Here is an 18601-nt window from a genome sequence, read left to right on the forward strand (position 1 = left end):
ATGATGTAAAGCGCTGCTTAGACAGGTCATGTGCCATCGACCGGAACAAGTGATAATCGGAAGGGGCAATATTTGGTGAATACGGCGGGTGGGGTAGGACTTCCCAATTAAGTGTTTCCAAATAGGTTTTGACCGGTTTTGCAACATATGGCCGAGCGTTGTCATGTAGGAGAATAATTTTCTCGTGTCTGGAGTAGTAATGGGCGCGTTTTTCCTTGAGTGCTCGGCTCAATCTCATTAATTGTATTCGGTAGAGAGCTCCAGTAATGGTTTCGCTCGGTTTGAGCAACTCATAATACACGACACCAAGCTGATCCCACCAAATACACGGCCTGAGTTTTTTCCATGAATATTCGGTTTGGCTGTCGATGTTGAAACATGGCCAGATGGTTCCCATGATTTTCTCTCCTTTGGGTTATCGTAGTGGATCCATTTTTCATCACCAGTGACTATAAGATGCAAAAAACCCTTTCTTTTATGCCTGGCAAGCACCATGAAAGAAGGAGGGCATACTAGGTGGCGACGGGACGCCGTGCGTTCGGGACCTGCATCTCATTTTTCGTTCCGAGGAGAGAAAAATATCGAGAGCGCGGTAGTCGCTAGACCGGGAATCGAACCCGGGTCTTTCGCTTGCCGGGCGACTGCTCTAGACCACTGAGCTATCTGACGCTCCACGCTCACGACACTCTCCCCTCCCCAGATAACGTTGAGAGATGTCGTTCGGAAGCGACATCTCTAGTGCTATCCCGAGCGCACGGCGACTACAGAGAGAGGCATTGTTACTTGTAGCTGGTGGTACAAGCTGACAGTCTCTCAAAGTCAAAGGTTGCTATCCTCCAGCATTTCACACGTGCAAAATTGGCGTTCAACGTCTCTCGGCTTCAGTTCATATGGAATCCAATTCCCTTGTTGTTGAATTATTCCCAACGATTTTAAACGATGTGAAATTGCTTGTTGAGTCACTTCTAATGTAAGTGCAGGTTCTTCTTGCGTTTGGCACGAATCTTTCTCCAATAATGCTTCCAATTCCGTGTCTTCGTACACTTTCGGCCTTCCACTACATTCTTTGTCTTCCACGTCAAACTCACCGTTTTTAAACTTTTGAAACCACTCACAACTTCTCTCACTTAAAGCAGTCTTATCATATGCTTCTATCGATGCGCCTCAGCTGCAGATTTCTTCAAATTAAAGAAGTAAATCAAAAGTTCCCGCAAATGACGCTTATTCGGCACAAAACTTGACATTTTCGCACGAAAAAATGATGTGATGCTGATACGGAGTCACTAATACTTCAAGGTTATGTTGTTACCACATGTCCAAACTTACGATATTATGTTTTACATCTGACAATTTCAACATAACCTTCTGGTGGGGCCATCTTTTGTCAAACGGCGAAAACTTATTTGTACTCCTAATATTATTATTATTGTAACAATTTTTTTAAATTTGTTGAATGTCGAAAATACACTAAAGTATAAGGCTAATATTACATTTGTCGTACGACAATCTTTTCGAATACGTTGATTGGTTAGCAAACAATATTTCTAGGATTGCTCCACGTACACTCAGAGGCAGGTATGGTGTCCCTCGGCGATGTCGTATACGCCTGTAAAACAATCAAAAGCGATGACAGGCATATACGCATATGCATATGGGCGTACTGTACAGCGCGAGAGAAGCGAAGAGGGAGAAGTGGTGGGAGACGTTCCGATGTTGCATCCTTATCGTACGTCGCACGATCGAGAGAGAAAGCATTACCAGACGTGGTACGGTTAATAGTGTCCGCAATAGCTGTCTCACTCTCTCTACGCTTGAATCAGGCAATATGAGTGAGACAGCTATAGAAACACCGCGCTGTCTCTATAGGTTTCTCGCTCGCTCTAATAGCCATATATCGCGCTTTCCTCTTTTCTCCTTAGCAGAAATGCCGATTAAGGAGGCAATCTTTTCTATAGGCCAGAAAAATAAGCTATTTTCGCGAATTTTTTTCCGGAAACTAAGCAAACGATTGATTTCAAACTTGATAGAAATAATAATATATATTTTATTGATAAGAATGAATTTTTATAGCGTTATATGAATAATAATGTAGCAAATGTACAAAAAATAACGTGACGTGTTTAGGCGCGCGCCGTTTCACGGTTCCTATAAAATCTCGAAATACGGTAGACTGGGACAAAAACGCAACTAAAATAATTAATCTACGAACTTGCCGCTAACTCGTTTGAATTAAGGAAATAAAAAACGAACTAGTTTTTAATATTTTAAGGCATTTAAAAATTGTATTTGAAAAATCTTCATAAATATCGATGATTTTACGTTAAGAATATTTTATTTGCTAGAAAACGATATTTCATGAAATTTACGAAAAAACTTATTTTATGCCGTAAGATATGTCAAATTGTGCAATTTTTTTGAGACGCAACATATCTTTACTTTTGGAAAGACTACGAGAAGGAGGGAGAATAAATGCAACATCTTCCTTAAAATGCTACTTAAAATATAGGCTCCGCTCTTGAAAATATAAGAAAAAATTAGGAGACATTTAATAATAATAAAAATTACAATAATAATAACGAGACACTATATAGCATCTCCTGAAATAAAAGAAAAAACTTTTTTTTATATAGAAAAGTCGATCGATCAACTTCGGCATCTAATTACATGTTCAAAATATGTCTATCTATCGTGTGAACTAGTGAAATAAAAAAATATTAATTTTTAATATGCGCCGCGCTAACTCTATAGGTGTCTCACTCGCTGTAATAGCCATGTATCGCGCTTTTCTCTTTTACAACGCTATAAAAATTCATTCTCATCAATAAAATATATATTATTATTTCTATCAAGTTTGAAATCCATCGTCTGCTTAGTTTCCGGAAAAAAATTATAGCGAAAATAGCTTATTGTTCTGGCCTACAGACAGGATTGCCTCCTTAATCGGCATTTCTGCTAAGGAGAAAAGAGGAAAGCGCGATACATGGCTATTAGAGCGAGCGAGACACTTATATAGACAGCGCGGTGTCTCACTCATATTGCCTGCATTCAAGCATAGAGTGAGTGAGACAGCTATTGGGGACACCATTAACCGTACCACGTCTGGTAATGCTTTCTCTCTCGATCGTGCGACGTGTGATAAGGATGCAACATCGGAACGTCTCCCACCACTTCTCTTTCTTCGCTTCTCTCGCGCTGTACAGTACGCCCATATGCGTATGCGTATATGCCTGTCATCGCTATCGATTGTTTTGTTTACAGGCGTATACGACATCGCCGAGGGACACCATACCTGCCTCTGAGTGTACGCTAATCAATGTATCCGAAAAGCTTGTCATACGACACATGTAATATTAGCCTAAGNTCTCGTGTGTACGCGTGCTCAGTCGAGCGTACTCGACAGTATCTCACCTTTACCCGCCGCCTCGAGTCAGGGGTTCGTCCGTCGGCGAACTCCGCTGAGCGTACTCAGCCTTTAGGCGATCCGTCTAGCGACCAGGAACCCGGGACGGTGTGTTCGCCGTCTCCGCTGAGTGTCCGCAGCACTTGGTCGCTTTCCTCCACGAACGTAGGGAAAGGGAAGGTGCGTACGCCTTCTCTGTCGAGAGTCCTCGGCCCCGACGGACGAAATCATCTCGCGCCTCCCGCGACTCGCGTGCGTGCGTTCGACCGAGAATCGAAATCTCCGGTCCGGCGACCATTTTTACGCGAGCAATTCCGAAGCGAGTATTGGGCGATAATTGTCCGAGACGCCCAGCGTCGCGAAGCGAGACCGAACACCGCGCCGTTACCGTCGTTACGATCGACACGCGTCGCGCAATAGGCCCCGCCTTCCGCACGGCCTATCCGTTCGTACGAGCGCTCGCACCGCTCACCGCACCGCACCGTACCGTACCGACGCGCCTTACAAACGCAACCCGCGACATCGCCTTCGGGGCCGACCTCTTGTATCAAATTAAATATAGAATAAAGCTAACGTACTACTCTCGAACGTCTCGCTGCTTTCCTCCTCTCCGAACCCGGACTCCGACGAGCCTTATCCGCGCGAAACGCATAGCAGCGACCGAACCGCGGAGTTCGGCCGTTACAAGATGAATCAACAATTGGTTCTCATCAAGGACAAACACAAGATGATATGACATATTCAACAAAAACCAATATTGTGGCGTCAAATGATAAATGTTTAATAAGATATCCAGGAGATATTACAACCGAAAAAGTGGCAAACATGTCGTCAAGTAGTTTAAGGAAGTTTAATTATTAAATTATTAAAAAAGATTACTTGCGAAACATGTCTTTATCTTTTTAACGAATGTACAGTTATGAAGTCTACATTCATAGAAAGAAAAAGCTGTGGATATTTACATTATCCACGAGAAGATACATATAAACTCATTGTTGCCGCTGACAAAGTTTTTAATTTTTATAAATTACAGAATAATTTGTATAAGAAAAATGCATGCCAAGAAATAATTATAAAAACAATACGTAATATTGATATGGATAAGATATTTATAAATTTTAACAACCACGTTAATGAGTTAGACGTTTTCGAAAATCACAAATATTATTTAATTAAATTAATTATAGAATGTTATATACAGATTCTTATGAATTATGAAGGGAAATTAATGAGCCAAAATATTGAGTACATCAGACATCAGTTTACAAAAATTATTTTATTCAAAGGTCAGTAATATCTTAACAAATATGGAAAATGTAACGTTTTTTTTTACATTAATAACAAAGTTCTATTTTTATTTGTTATGTTTAACATATATATGTTATGTGATGCTATGTTTAACATATATATTTTTATTTTTATTTATATATAAATACTAATTGTTATTGTATAATAAAGATTTTCATAACATAAACTATATAACTAATGTAATTTTTATTATATACAGCATATTTTGTGTTCTTTATATTTTCCTTTCCTTATAAATTCATGATCGCAAATATCTTTTTAATGGTAAAACAGGAATGAAAAGTGCGATGATAGTTCTAATAATGGCCGTGTTTGGTACTGGCGGCGCTGCAGATGTTCATAGATGCCCAAAGTCATTGCTAGCAGTCCATAGTTATATAGTCAAAGGTTACGACCGGGTTGCGCGGGGGGTTCTTCATCTGTGGCTTCCTTGGGGAGAGGGGGTCCCTTCTTCGGGGCCCTCTTCCTCCCAGCCTTCCCTCCCTTGGGAAGAGATGCCGCCTTCTTTGCAGCACCTCCACCCTTTGGTAGAGGAGGGTCAGGCCGCGCACCCTTCCCTCCCTTACCCTTCCCCTTGCGGGTGGACACGACTGTCCACCCGCCGTGCCCCTCCCCATCGGCCGTCGGTTGCCGCGGAGAGGGGCGAGAGAGGGTGGCCCCGCTGCCCGCAGCTGCAGCTGCTGGAGAAGGCAAAAGCTTCTCCAGCAGCCGCCCAATGCGGGCGATTTCGGACTTGAGGCCCCGGACTTGCACCTCCAGGGCCCCAAGTCGTCCATCCGGGCCATCCTCCCTCGCCTGCCTCTTATAATCTTCTAATGCCTCCTCTATGCAGAGGAGGCTCTCCCTAAAATCCTCGTTGAGGGCCTCCAGGGGTTTTCCGTACCCCTTGGCAGCCCTCAACGAGGGATTTACTTGGACGGTTCGGACATAATCTATGCCGTCCAGGGCCCTGTCGGCAAGGTCCCTCTCTCTCTCCGCCTCGGCAGCGGGTCTCCGCACGGGCGGAAGGCCCCACTGGTGGCGCCCTGATCGCCCCCCCCGAAACTCTCCCCTCCCGCGCGTTTCGGAGTGGAGTCCCCCCAACCGAGGACTCTTCGTCCTCGGATGAGGGAAACTCCTCCCCTGGGAAGAGTTCCTTCCATCTTTGCGTGGCGGATACTACGTCCCTACCCCCACGCATGCAGGGAGCTGCACTCCCCTCCCCCCGATGGGAACTAACGCCCCCGAGGGGAGGGAAGTGCATCTCTCTGTCCTGCCACAAATGCGTGGCAGATTCCTCCGCCACGCGCTTCCTTTTCTTGGCGCTCTTTGGACCGGCGAAGGCCGAGGGTGGGTTCATCCGACCCACACTCGGCCTCAGCCGGTCCAAGAGTGCCTCCCTTCGGTAGCATATTCAGACGGCGCGCCCGCCTGGCACGCGCCGTCAAGCCCGTAGCTGGATGACGACGGGGGGGTGCCGGGACGATACGTCCCCTCCCGCCGTTCCCCGGCTCCGAGTACCGGGGCGCTTGTCTCCTTACTAGTCATATCTCCATAAATGCAGGAGTTTTACGTGCCCCTGTAACACGGGTGTGATTTCGGGATTTTCCTTCCCTTAGACCGGTTGCCTGCCAAGGCTAACGAGCCCGCTCTGCCCGCGCTGTAGAGTTCTTTGAGCCTCACGAATGAAACCCTCCAAACCCTGGATAAAACCTGGAGGCAGCTGCCCATCCAGGAGTATTATGGACGCTCTTAGTCTGGCCCCTCTGTACAGACCTCTCCGGCATGGTAGAACCTGCCAGGGGTCGAAACCTCCGCCGGCGCAGCTCTGTACTTCATCGGGACACGCAAGCTCCCCCACCACGGCAAGGTGGCGTCCACGGGAGAGAATCTTATTTCAACCTTGTCTGTAGAGGGTTAACTCTGGGATAAGCATAGAATACTATTATAATAGGCATAGAAGCATCACACAAGTACCTATAATTAAATACTAATTTTATCAGAAAGCACTTACCTCTTTCTTTTATTTAACTACCACACACGATCGATGTTCGAATCGCTCACGATACATTCTGAATGGCGGCCTAAGGCTGCGTTCATAAACATGACCCAAGTGCATGTTATGGCGGATTCACACTGTGTCCGATGATGCGACATACAATGGCCGCGTTCAGTAGAACAAAGTGATCAGTGAGCGCTTAGTGATTATTGTCTGTGATTGGAGCATTCTTTTAGATTCTTCATAGACCCAGAAGTATTTACCAATCAAGAGCGAGATTCGGTGGAAAATCTAGTAATGTTGTCCAACTGTTGAGTCTACTGAACGCGGCCGATGGCTGTGTCCCGTAATTCACTGTCAGTACTGAAAATCTATAGTTTATGTCTCATAAACTATAGATGTTCAGTACTGGCAGTGAATTTCGGGACACAGTCATAATACGATATCCAATAGGAGAACAGCTGTCTAATAGAGAATTGAATTCTCCATTGGAAAGCTGCTCTCCGTAGGAAGAACCTTTGATGCGTTCCACTTAACGCTCGCAACAATAGTGGTTGTTATAAATAAATTATGGAATTTTCATTTTGCAGTGTTAATGCAACGTTAATGCAATGTTGCTAAAAGTGTGCTGATATCTTGCGGATTTATGTCTCTGCAATGTTTTTGCAATGTTGCTATGCAATTTGCAACGTTGCAACGTTGCTGCAATGTTGTTGCAATGATCTGTGCTATATGGGAACAGTTGCAAAGCAGCTTTCTCTGCTAAACGCAACCATTGACTGCGTTCAGAAAACACGACAATTACACAACGGTTGAGTAATTCGTCAACGTTATTGGTCTGAATGTAAGGATCTAACATTAAGGACCAATAGTTACTAAGCGCTCAGTGAGCGCTTTGTTTTTTGAACGCAGCCAGTGTTTCGTAAAGTTTTTGTACGTAAGTATATTTTGGATTACGCATTATTGTAAGATTTGAAATTTAATTTGTATCTGTTAATGGTCATTAGGTATGTGACAGGGTCAAAGTGTAGAAGTAGTTAACAATTTAATAATATAAGATGTGACGTTTATTTGCATATTGCTCTGAAAGCAACCTTAGGCATAGAAAGTAACTGTTGATTATAATTTACGATATGTTATTGAAGATTTCTATTTCCTTACAATTACAGTTGTCAACTTGGTTTGTATTGTTTTAGAGACTATCGACATGACAAAATGAGATATTAAGATAAATTTTACTAATGCGCAATTGGGTCAAATATAATAGAAAAGTACCTTGCAATTAAGACTTTCGAGAGAAGATTGTACACCATGGCCATAATGGTAAAGTAATCTTACAATTAAAAATTTTTCATTTTTTCTCCATTATTACAGAATGTTGTTCTATTCTATCTTTTAGTTTAATTCTGTGATGTGTGCGCAATTGAGAGAAGTTTTAAAAGAATATATTGCTATATTAATTTTGAAACGTACTTTAAATTGCACTATTACTTGATTCTTCTCTTCTATCCTTGTAGGTATATAACACATGTATGTGTTATGTATTTACGAAGAAAACATTCCTTGATTGAATCCTAATTGTTATCCTTGTTTAATAATTGTTGTCCTTGTTTAATCCTTTGTTATGAGTCTTCTTTGCGATTAAAATATATTACATTTGAATAGTTAAAAAAATAAAGGTATGTATGTCTGTGGATTAGGAAAAAAAGTATTTTAGATATTTATTGGTCTAAGCTATTATTATTTGGTTTATATAATCTGCGCTTCTTAATTATTAGTTATTAGTAATATAAAGCCATTATTAGTAATATTAATAAGCAACTACCCAGCAAGCAAATTGAGAGAAAGTTGCACGCAAATTGGCAGCAAATTTGATCAAATGTTGATGCCAAAACCATAGTCATCTGCGGCGTCTTGAGGCTATGGATTTGGCTGCAAATCTTGACGTCAAGCATTTGATGCAAATTTGCAGCAAACAGCACGCAAACCTTGCGCACATAACTTGGCAGCAAGTTGGCGGCAACACCGGAGCAAGGTCTTGAACTCAAGACTTGAGTGCAAGTTGACAGCAAATTCGCAGCAACGCTTGCATTAAATCAGCTGATCTTTTAATGGTACGCATCGCGTATATAATCTTGGTCGTTAGGTTAGAATTGGTATTTCTGAATAAAGAAGTCAGAATTGGTATTTGTGAGTATACAATATTAATTTTATTTTGTAAATATATGAGAAACATTTTTAATAAAAATAACGCTTGCGATATGCTTTGCTTGGTCTCTTTCGTGAATGCATTTCTTCGATGAAATGAAGGAGTCCTTGAAGTTGGCGGAGTGCAGGAACTCTTCGCGCTTGTCTATCGATTCTCTGCATAATTATTCCGCAAACATAACGCGAATGTAACAATTTTATTAGATTTTGTTTCTCGTAACATATTTTGTTTTTACAACGCTTTAACATATACTAAAAGATCTTTTATATATGTATATGTATTATATATATATATAAATAATCTTTTTGTATATGTTATTGTATATATATACAATAATTATCTAAAAAATATCATAATATTTAATAATCTGCCGCATTGTTAGCTTGCGACGTCCGATATTTGACACTTGCTTATTCTGCATGGCTTCCAATTTCGGACATTCTGTGGTTCTGTGATCGCCGCAATAACTGCAACCGCGTTCGTCTGTAAAATGAAAAGAATATAAATGTCCATAAATGTCCATTTCAAATTTGCAGATGAATTTACAAGTCACAGTGAGATCGAGAATGAACGCTGTTTAATGCCCAAATCACACTAACGTCTATATTTACGATTGTCTCTTGATCAATCAGAAAAATCTCAATTGCCAGTAGCTTTTTTCTAATTAGTCAAGAGACGATCATAAACGCAAATGTAGGCGCAGTCACCAAACGCTAGTGTTCGCTTGTAATTTGAACATCACAAGAAGAAAGCAAATGTATTGCAATTATCATCTTACTTCCCAGATTGAGGTATTTTTCGGTTTCCGAGCAAAGTTTCAACAAGAATGACGGCACTTCCTGCTTCGCCTCCATTAGCAGATATTTGAGATCAAGCAACAGCGATTCATCGTTTGCCTTATTAATGAAAGCCATCGCGATGCCAGTACGTCCGGAACGATCAGTACGTCCTATCCTGTGAACTATATTAAGAGAGATACATTAACATTGAGTTCTTCTGATGCAATAACCTAAATTGTAGATTAAATCACGAAATATCACCGTAATTCTCCACATCATGTGGCATATCATAATTTATTATTATGTGTTGTACATTAGCAAACTCGAGACCTTTGGACGCAACATCTATCGCAACCAGAACGTCCTTCTGATCTGCGAGAAACGCTTCGACAGAACATGATCTTTTCTCCTGATCTGTAATTGACAATGTTTGTGAATATTATACATACTAGAATAAATAAGAAAATAAATATCATGCTATAGACTTAATTTATCTACATGATGTTTAACTTCGAAATGTTAATACAATTTATTAACAGTCCCAGTGCTTTGAAATACGGCGTACCGATGCCTCCATGTATTGCAACAACTTCCACTCCTTTGATTAGCAGATATTCGTGGATAGCATCCACGTCGCGCTTCTTCTTCGCAAATATTAACACTGACGGCACGGTTTTTTAAGGCATTTCAAAAGTTTAATACCTTCAGCCAATTTTTGTAATTCAGTATGTTGATCTAAAAGAGAGATATTAGACTTTCTTCCCCAGACTTATCCATCGACGTTATCAGCATCATCTTCTTCATTCTCACTACTTGTCTTAAAATGTGCAACGGATATTTTTAACTTAACTGATTCATATTGTCAATCATCATTGTGTTCTTCCTCTTCCTTGTCCCACAAATGCTCTGCGTTCAGTCAGGCAAGATTGTGTTGGCGTCCACGGTTTCCTCTCATACGGTTTCTTTCTTTTATTACACGCAAAAACTCCCGCATCTGCTTCTGGAACTCTGACTTCTCAGGTTTTGCAAAGTAGTTGTTTCTACATACAGCATCTGCAAAAGAAGCACATTTCTTGTTGGATGACAATACTAACTAATCTCTCTTTCTCTCTCTCTCTATGAAGACTGAAAATATTTCTTACCATAGATGGCCTTAACGAGCCGAGTATTATATTAGGTATAGTAAAAAGAAATCCATTATTTTTGCATGAAATTGAAGGCTTTAATTACCATAGTTAGAATGATCCGATTTAGATCAAATATGTGCCGTTTTGTTCGATAACTTGTTGCCATTTTGAAGGTAATTTCATTATGCCTCTCTCATAGCAGCCCTCGTCCCTATTGGCAAAAAATTAAGACAGTCGATTTTCACAAGCCTCTCTTGAAGCGAATTTTTCACCAGCAAAATTGTTCGCCATGGACAGGAACAGATGGTAATCATTTGGTGCCAGGTCCGGACTATAAGGTGGATGCATAAGAACCTCCCAACCAAGCTCCCGGAGCTTCTGGCGAGTCACTATCGATGTGTGTGGCCTGGCGTTGTCCTGATGGAACACAATTCCTCTCCTATTGGCCAAAACTGGCCGCTTCTGGGCGATTGCTTCCTTCAGACGGTCCAATTGTTGACAGTACAGTTCCGAGTTAAGAGTTTTGCCGTAGGGGAGCAGCTCATAGTAAGTAATTCCCTGCCAATCCCACCAAACACACAGCAAAACCTTCCTGGCCGTCAATCCTGGCTTGGCCACCGTTTCCGCCGGCTCACCGCGATTCGACCACAACCGTTTTCGCTTGACGTTGTCGTAAGTGATCCACTTTTCATCACTAGTGACCAACCGCTTCAGAAATGGGTCGATTTTGTTGCGATTCAGCAGCGATTCGCAGATGGAAATTCAGTCCATGAGTTTTTTTTTCGTTAACTCGTGTGGCACCCATACATCGAGCTTCTTTTTGTATCCAGCCTTATTCAAATGGTTCCAAACGGTTTTTTGTGCAATCTTTAGCTCTTGGGCAATCGAAACAATGCTTACATGACGGTCGGACTCGACAATGTCCATGATTTTATCGATATTTTCGACAATTGGCCTTCCAGTGCGTGGTGCATCTTTGACATCGAAATTACCGGAACGGAATCGACGAAACTAAAATTGCGCGTGATTGGCTGTTACAGTATCAGGACCATAAACACTATTCACATTTTCAGTCGCCTGGCTTGCGTTTTCGCCTTTATCGAAGAAAAATTGTAAAATATAGCGTATTTTCTCTTTGCTAGTGTTCATCTTTGACGCGCGCTCAAACAAAACTGAGTCAACTAATCACAAAACTGTCACAAAAGTTTTTTTAGTACGAAATCTCATCTTTCTAACTCCATCTAGTGGAACCCGATCGGACTTATACAACGCGAGATACAGATAACTAAAGCCATCTATTGGAAAAATAATGGATTTCTTTTTACTACACCTGATATAATGATTGACGTCCTTCGTCGCGGCCGAACCAAGTATATGACGGCGCCAGTGCGTCGTGCAAACCCTCTCTGAGGTAAAGATTGGTTGCTTCTTTCAAAGTGAAGCCGCCAATATAATGAAAGTAATTGACCTAAAACAAGCAGTATATTATGTACGTAATTTTCGTATGACGTAAAAGATATTAATTTTACTTACAACATCGGTATAATATTCTTCTGTTGATTGTTCTAACTCCTTCATTTGTTGAATAGTTGTAATAGGTAAGCCTTCTAGTTTTCTCAACGCGGATTGGCGATCCTGGATGCACTTTAATATTTTATTTATACCTGCACTCAATTTTCTGAAAAGAAACAAGATAAAACACGGTAAAGTTGTATATATATCCAACAAACACAGTGTTATATATATATGTTAGTTGCAACATTCTACTCAACGATATAATTGTCATGTAACACACGTGTTATATAACAGTTTCATTGTTGAGTAGGAAACTACAACTAACATGTACGTTACATGTAACATTGTGTTTGCTGGGTATATAAACAGGGTGTCCCATTTTAAGTGTCCATCACAAATATCTCTCTTATTTTTGATTTTAGAGAAAAATGGTTCAGACGTGTTTTGTATGGTTTCGAGGAGGCCATAAGATGGTACCATTGATTTGACCTTGAAGAGTCATTTGAAGGTCACGTGAAGGTTACCTCAATTTTTTTAGATAGAACTCCCTATTTTTTATTACATATTCTTATAGCTGACCTCGAGAGCTTTCCAAAACACTATAATTAAATGTTTTTTGGTGAAGTACTTTCCGAGTTATAAAGCTCCAAATTTACAAAATTTGGAGCTTTATAACTCGAAAAGTACTTCACCAAAAAACATTTGATTATAGTGTTTTGGAAAGCTCTCGAGGTCAGCTATAAGAATATGTAATAAAAAATAGGGAGTTTCATCTAAAAAAATTGAGGTAACCTTCACGTGACCTTCAAATGACTCTTCAAGGTCAAATAAATGGTACCATCTTATGGCCCCCTTGAAACCATACAAAATACGTCTGAACCATTTTTCTCTAAAATCAAAAATAAGAGAGATATTTGGGGTGGATGCTTAAAATGAGACACCCTGTATACAGGGTGTTTGATAGCTGATCATGCAGACGAAAGTTGGAGATAGATTGGGTGTAACCGAGAAGAAAAGTCATGTACCATAATGTCAAATTGGCAATAGTTACCGAGTTATTAATTAAAACATGTGAGCCAACGAGCGCGTAGAGAGCGGAGGGCGGCCGCAGTAAGCACAAAGAAATTTGATACAGGCGGAGTCAGTGAATGACGGTAGGCAAGCGCGCGCGGCGAGGGGCAACGTAAGCGACAAGAGGCGATCGCGCGTGACAAGGAGCGAGCGAGCTTTTTCTTTATAGTTTTTTCCTTATAGCTCGCTCACTCCTCGTCGTTCGCGTTCGCTCGCTCTTCGTCGCGCTCGCTCGCCTCTTGTCGCTTGCGCTCGCTCGCTCCTCGTTGTTCGCGCTCGCTCGCTCCTCGTCGCGCGCGTTCGCCTCTTGTTATTTACGTTGCCCCTCGCCGCGCGTGCTCGCCTACCGTTACTCGCTGACTCCGCCTGTATCAAATGTCTATGTGCTTACTGCGGTCGCCCTCCGCTCTCTACGCGCTCGTTGGCTCACATGTTTTAATTAATAACTCGATAACTATTGGCAATTTGACAAGTTTGACATTTATGGTGCATGACTTTCCTTCTCGGCTACACCCAATCTATCTCCAACTTTCGTCTACATGATCAGCTATCAAACACCCTGTATAAACACATATGATTATTTGTCACAGAACTTACTTAATTTCAACCTCTATGTTAATTATGCGTTCCTCCATTCTGGTCAAGAGTGCTTCACTTCTCCTGTAACGAAAACAACAATTACAATTAGTTTCTAATAGTAGACAAATAGACAAATAATTTTTAATTCCTTTTAGAAATTCAAATAAAAGATACATATCTGTTCCAATAATCTATTTAATAACTATATATTTTATCATGTATCAAAATTAGTTAGCATATATTTGATAATAAACAAACCTTTTTTCTAGATTGTCATCCTGCAGAGGGAAAATTGCACTGCCTTGACCATATTGGAAGCCTTTCTCCTGCTGCACTGGCTGTGAAGTTCGCACATGAGACAAACTGTTATTAGTATACAGGATTTGTCCGTCTTCTTTATTCAATATAAAATGTGTTTGTGTTGGTAATGTATTTGTGTATGTTTGCATGGGTGAGGTGTGTGTGTGCATCTGTATGTTAGGCGTGTATGTGTATTATGTCCAGTACGTGTTTGTGTATTATGTCCAGTATTAGTGTTTGTAAATGATTGTATATTTAATGTAGGTTGAACGTGTGTTTCTATATTAAAAGTTGTAGCTTCATCCTCCAAGGTTCTTGTTATTTCATCTATGTCGTCATTGATAGAACCAGCTGCAGCAGATGCTGCAAAGCGCCTCCTCTGTGGGGGTCCTTCATCTGATGATGTTGTTAAATATCGGGGAGAATTTGTTATACTTCGTTTTGGTTGCCCTGTGGATCTGAAACAATAGCAATGTATATATGAATATACTTTGTTCAAGAGGTTAAAGAGGTTGCTTAAAAGTTATTAGGTGCGCAACTAAGTTCTCGCTGTTTTTTTGATGAAAATGCAACTTTATTGTGAAAAAATGGTTACAAATGAATCATTCAAAATATTGCCCATCGCTAGCGACAACTTTTTCCTATCTTTCTGGCAGAGCTCGAATACCGTCACGGTAGAAGTGTTCGTCTTTTGAGGCTATCCACGAATCAAGCCATTTTGAGATGTCTTCATATGAGCGGAACTGCTGATTAGCCAGACCATGTGCCATCGAACGGAACAAGTAATAATCGGACGGCGCAATATCTGGGGAATATGGCGGGTGGGGTAGGACTTCCCATTTGAGCGTTTCTAAGTAGGTTTTGACGGGTTTGGCAACGTGAGACCGAGCGTTGTCATGCTGTAGAATCATTTTTTCGTGCCTCTGCTCGTATTGTGGCCGCTTTTCGCGCAGTGCTCGGCTCAATCGCATCAATTGAGTTCGATACCGTTCCCCAGTGATGGTTTCGTTCGGTTTCAACAGCTCATAATAAATAACACCGCCCTGGTCCCACCAAATACACAGCAAAACCTTCGCAGCGTGAATATTCGGCCGAGCCGACGACGTAGAAACATGACCGGGCAGTCCCCATGATTTTGTTCTCTTTGGGTTGCTGTAATGAATCCATTTTTCATCACCCGTAACGATGCGATGAAGAAAACCCTTCCTTTTTTGCCGCTAGAGCAGTTGTTCACAGGCGAAAAAACGACGCTCAACGTCTCTTGGCTTCAAATCATAAGGAACCCAAGTTCCTTGTTTTTGAATCATTCCCAACGCATACAATCGCTTGGAAATGGCTTGGCGGGTAACTCCTAATGCTGAAGCAAGCTCTTTTTGCGTTTGGCACGGATCCTCATCGAGCAATGCCTCCAATTCAGCGTCTTCGAAGGTTTTTGGCCTTCCTTCACGCGAACGGTCGTCAACATCGAAATCACCGTCTTTGAAGCGACGAAACCAATCACGGCACGTTGTTTCACTTAGAACAGCATCTCCGTAAACTTTTTGGAGTTCTCGATGCGCTTCAGCCGCCGTTTTCTTCGAATGAAAGAAGAAAAGCAACACTTCCCGCAAATGACGATTATTTGGCACAAAATAAGACATTTTCACACAACCAAAAGTATATGACGCAAAAACAAAATCACTAATGTGTCAAAGCGGTTTGTTTACCATATGTAAGCTTGGTTCATGACGTTTTGGTTATGTCATAATCGACCAGCAGTTACTACTGGAGCCATCTCTTGAAAAACAGCGGGAACTTAGTTGCGCACCTAATACAATTCCTTATTTTACTGAAAATAATTCCTCCTTCCCTTAACGTGGTTACATTAAATTGAAATGAAATTATATTATAAAATGAAATGAGATTATGTAACAAATTGGGGGCGGTAAGGAAGATATTGGGTGGTGGAGAGAAGCCAGAGGGATGGATAAGAGTGGTAAAGAGATGGCGAGGAGAAGGGATGAGAGAAAATGGAGGAGGAGAGGAGGGAGGGAACGAGGGAGAATGGAGGGAGCGGGGAGGGAGAGAAAATAGGATAAGAGTATGAATGAAGGGTGAGGGATAGTAAGAGAAAGGAAATGAAAGTCCCACCAATTAAATGTAATTAGTTATAAGCAATAGATATAAGGAGTAGTATATAAGCATTAATTATAAGCAATAGCACATAAGCATTAGGATTTAAGCTAATTAGTAAGTAAGCTAGTAAGATAATTTGAGTTAGATATAAACTAGAGATGGGTGGACAGATAGAGGGGAAGAAAGGAGAAAAGGTGTGTGTGTGTGTGTGTGTGTGCGCGTGTGTGTGTGTGTGTGTGTGTGTGTGTGTATAGAGGGGGTATAGGGAGTGAGCGAGAGAAAGTCGCGAGGAAGCAAGATGTATAAAATTGTAACTTCACAGGAAAACAATAAACAGCTTATCTATCTATTTATATATATAATGAAATTGAAGAGAAAAAAAATTATTTTAAATTATTTCAAAAAATTATTTCATAAAGTGGGCTAATTCTAGAAATAATGAAGCAAACATTTATTTTAAAGAAGCAATTTATTTTAGAGCATGCAATAAAGAGATTAGAGTAAATATTTTTACCTTTCTTGTGACATAGTGAAGATGATGAACCCTTGCTATATCACACTTGCAATATAGAATATTTATCTTCTATATTACTCGACGTAATCACGAAAAATATGCTATATAACTGACCGCAAAATCATAAACTTATTAAGAGAACAGTTGAAGGAGGAATAACGTTAGGCCGATGCCCTGCGGAAATTTTTAGCGGAACGGAACGTGCGCACTAATCATAGCCATTCTATTCTATTCGTGAAAAGAATGGAGTGGCTGTGATTGGTTCGAGCGTTCCGTTCTGCTGAAAATTTCCGCTCATGGGACATCAACCTTACGAGCTGCGTTCAAAAAGTGTACCCTGAGAGTTTGATAGGAATTTTAGCCCCAGCCGAGGTTTAATCATATCATAAAAAACTGCGTAGTAAAAATAGTGTATATGCGAAAATTTCAAGATGGGCCCTGAGGCTCAAATGTCCATCTAAGGGTGCATTCAGTACTACAATCGCTCACTGAGTAGTACAACGGCTGCGTTCAGAAAACACAACGGTTACACAACGGTTGAATAATTCGTCAACGTTATTGGCCTGAATGTAAGGATCTAATAGTAAGGACCAATAGTTATTAAGCGCTCAGTGAGCGCTTTATTTTCTGAACGCAACCAACCGCTCACTGAGCGCTAAGTGAACTCTTGCATCTGATTGGTGTATATTTTTAAATCTAAAGGAATATACGAATCAACTGTAAAAGCTCATTGAGCGCTCAGTGAGCGGTTATATTGGGTGAGTGCAAAAGTTCGTGCGGAGTTTGTGAGTAAAAGTCACACAGTGATTAGGCAAACAAAAATCTTTATTCAATCAATGATATATTCTCCATCGTTTTCTATAATCTTTTCCCAACGTTCTGGCAGCATACGGATGCCTCGATCATAAAAACTGCGCGGTTTAGATTCGAAGAACGAAGAGACGCCGTTTTTTAAGGCCTCTAAAGAGTCAAAGTTTTTTCCATTTAAATAATTTTGCAATGACCGAAACAAGTGAGTCAGATGGTGCGATATCAGGAGAATACGGTGGATGCGTTAAGACATCCCATTTCAGGCTCTTCAGTTTGCACAGCGTCTTTTTCGAAACGTGTGGTCTGGCGTTGTCGTGATGAAAGACGACTCCCTTGCGATTTGACAAAATCGGACGTTTCTCTTTTATTTCTCGATTCAGATTGGTTAATTGGCGACAGTACTTGTCCGAATCAATCGTTTCGCCAGCGGGGAGAAGCTCGAAATAGATTATGCCCTTGCAATCCCACCAAACAGAGAGCATCACCTTCATCGGGTGCAAACTGGCCTTTGGCATTGCGTCACCATGCTCACCTGATTGTTTCCATGTCCGTTTGCGCTGAACATTGTTGTAGAGGACCCATTTTTCATCGCCCGTCACTAGTCGATCCAAAAACGACTCGTTATTGAACCGCCCGAGTAAAGAAACGGCTGCAGAAATTCGCTTGATTTTGTTCTTCTCGGTCAGCAAATGGGGCACCCATATATCGAGCTTCAAATCGAATTCCATCTTTTTTAAACGCCGATCAGCCGAAAAGCGGTTGATCGGTCAACGTTTAGTGCTGTAGCAACTTCTTCTGTTGAAATTCGCGGATTATTGAGCACTAAAGTACGCAAAACATCGTCATCAATGTCAGAAGGTCGACCAGAGCGTGGCTCGTCTTCAAGGTTAAATTCT

General features: G+C 41.1%; 3 protein-coding genes across 3 annotated transcripts; 1 reads left to right on the forward strand and 2 right to left on the reverse strand.

The window, feature by feature from the left end:
- The first annotated feature begins 4091 nt into the window (after window positions 1-4091).
- Window positions 4092-7195, forward strand: LOC112588815 (uncharacterized). The gene is made up of 3 exons (XM_025299952.1): window positions 4092-4686; window positions 4982-5106; window positions 7085-7195. Exons 1-3 carry the CDS (start codon window positions 4320-4322, stop codon window positions 7193-7195), a joined length of 603 nt encoding a protein of 200 aa, XP_025155737.1. The 5' UTR covers window positions 4092-4319.
- Window positions 7196-7278: 83 nt separating this feature from the next.
- On the reverse strand, window positions 7279-10351 carry LOC112588816 (ATP-dependent RNA helicase abstrakt-like; the record flags this gene model as incomplete). Its single annotated transcript, XM_025299953.1, has 5 exons — window positions 7279-7465; window positions 9267-9378; window positions 9674-9856; window positions 9936-10088; window positions 10240-10351. Coding segments are annotated over 5 exons (747 nt in total), but the record flags the coding sequence as incomplete, so codon positions are not given.
- A 1774-nt stretch (window positions 10352-12125) lies between these two features.
- Window positions 12126-14683, reverse strand: LOC112588817 (uncharacterized). The gene is made up of 4 exons (XM_025299954.1): window positions 14225-14683; window positions 13985-14047; window positions 12335-12479; window positions 12126-12269 (listed from the first exon to the last, which is right to left on the reverse strand). Exons 1-4 carry the CDS (start codon window positions 14434-14436, stop codon window positions 12126-12128), a joined length of 564 nt encoding a protein of 187 aa, XP_025155739.1. The 5' UTR covers window positions 14437-14683.
- Between the last annotated feature and the right edge of the window lie 3918 nt (window positions 14684-18601).

This window comes from Harpegnathos saltator, unplaced genomic scaffold, assembly GCF_003227715.2.
Source record: "Harpegnathos saltator strain DR-91 unplaced genomic scaffold, Hsal_v8.6 scaffold30, whole genome shotgun sequence".
Classification (NCBI taxonomy): domain Eukaryota; kingdom Metazoa; phylum Arthropoda; class Insecta; order Hymenoptera; family Formicidae; genus Harpegnathos; species Harpegnathos saltator.

Bases quoted from the DNA above. Each gene is read 5' to 3' on its own strand.
- LOC112588815 (XM_025299952.1), top strand. From the start codon at position 4,320: ATGAAGTCTACATTCATAGAAAGAAAAAGCTGTGGATATTTACATTAT. The intron at 4,687-4,981 runs GTCAGTAATATC...ATGGTAAAACAG, and splicing joins AAAAATTATTTTATTCAAAG to GAATGAAAAGTGCGATGATA. The intron at 5,107-7,084 runs GTTGCGCGGGGG...CATAAACTATAG, and splicing joins TAGTCAAAGGTTACGACCGG to ATGTTCAGTACTGGCAGTGA.
- LOC112588817 (XM_025299954.1), bottom strand. From the start codon at position 14,436: ATGCACACACACACCTCACCCATGCAAACATACACAAATACATTACCA. The intron at 12,480-13,984 runs GTAAGTTCTGTG...GTTTCTTTTCAG, and splicing joins AACATAGAGGTTGAAATTAA to AAAATTGAGTGCAGGTATAA. The intron at 12,270-12,334 runs GTAAGTAAAATT...TGCTTGTTTTAG, and splicing joins AAGAATATTATACCGATGTT to GTCAATTACTTTCATTATAT.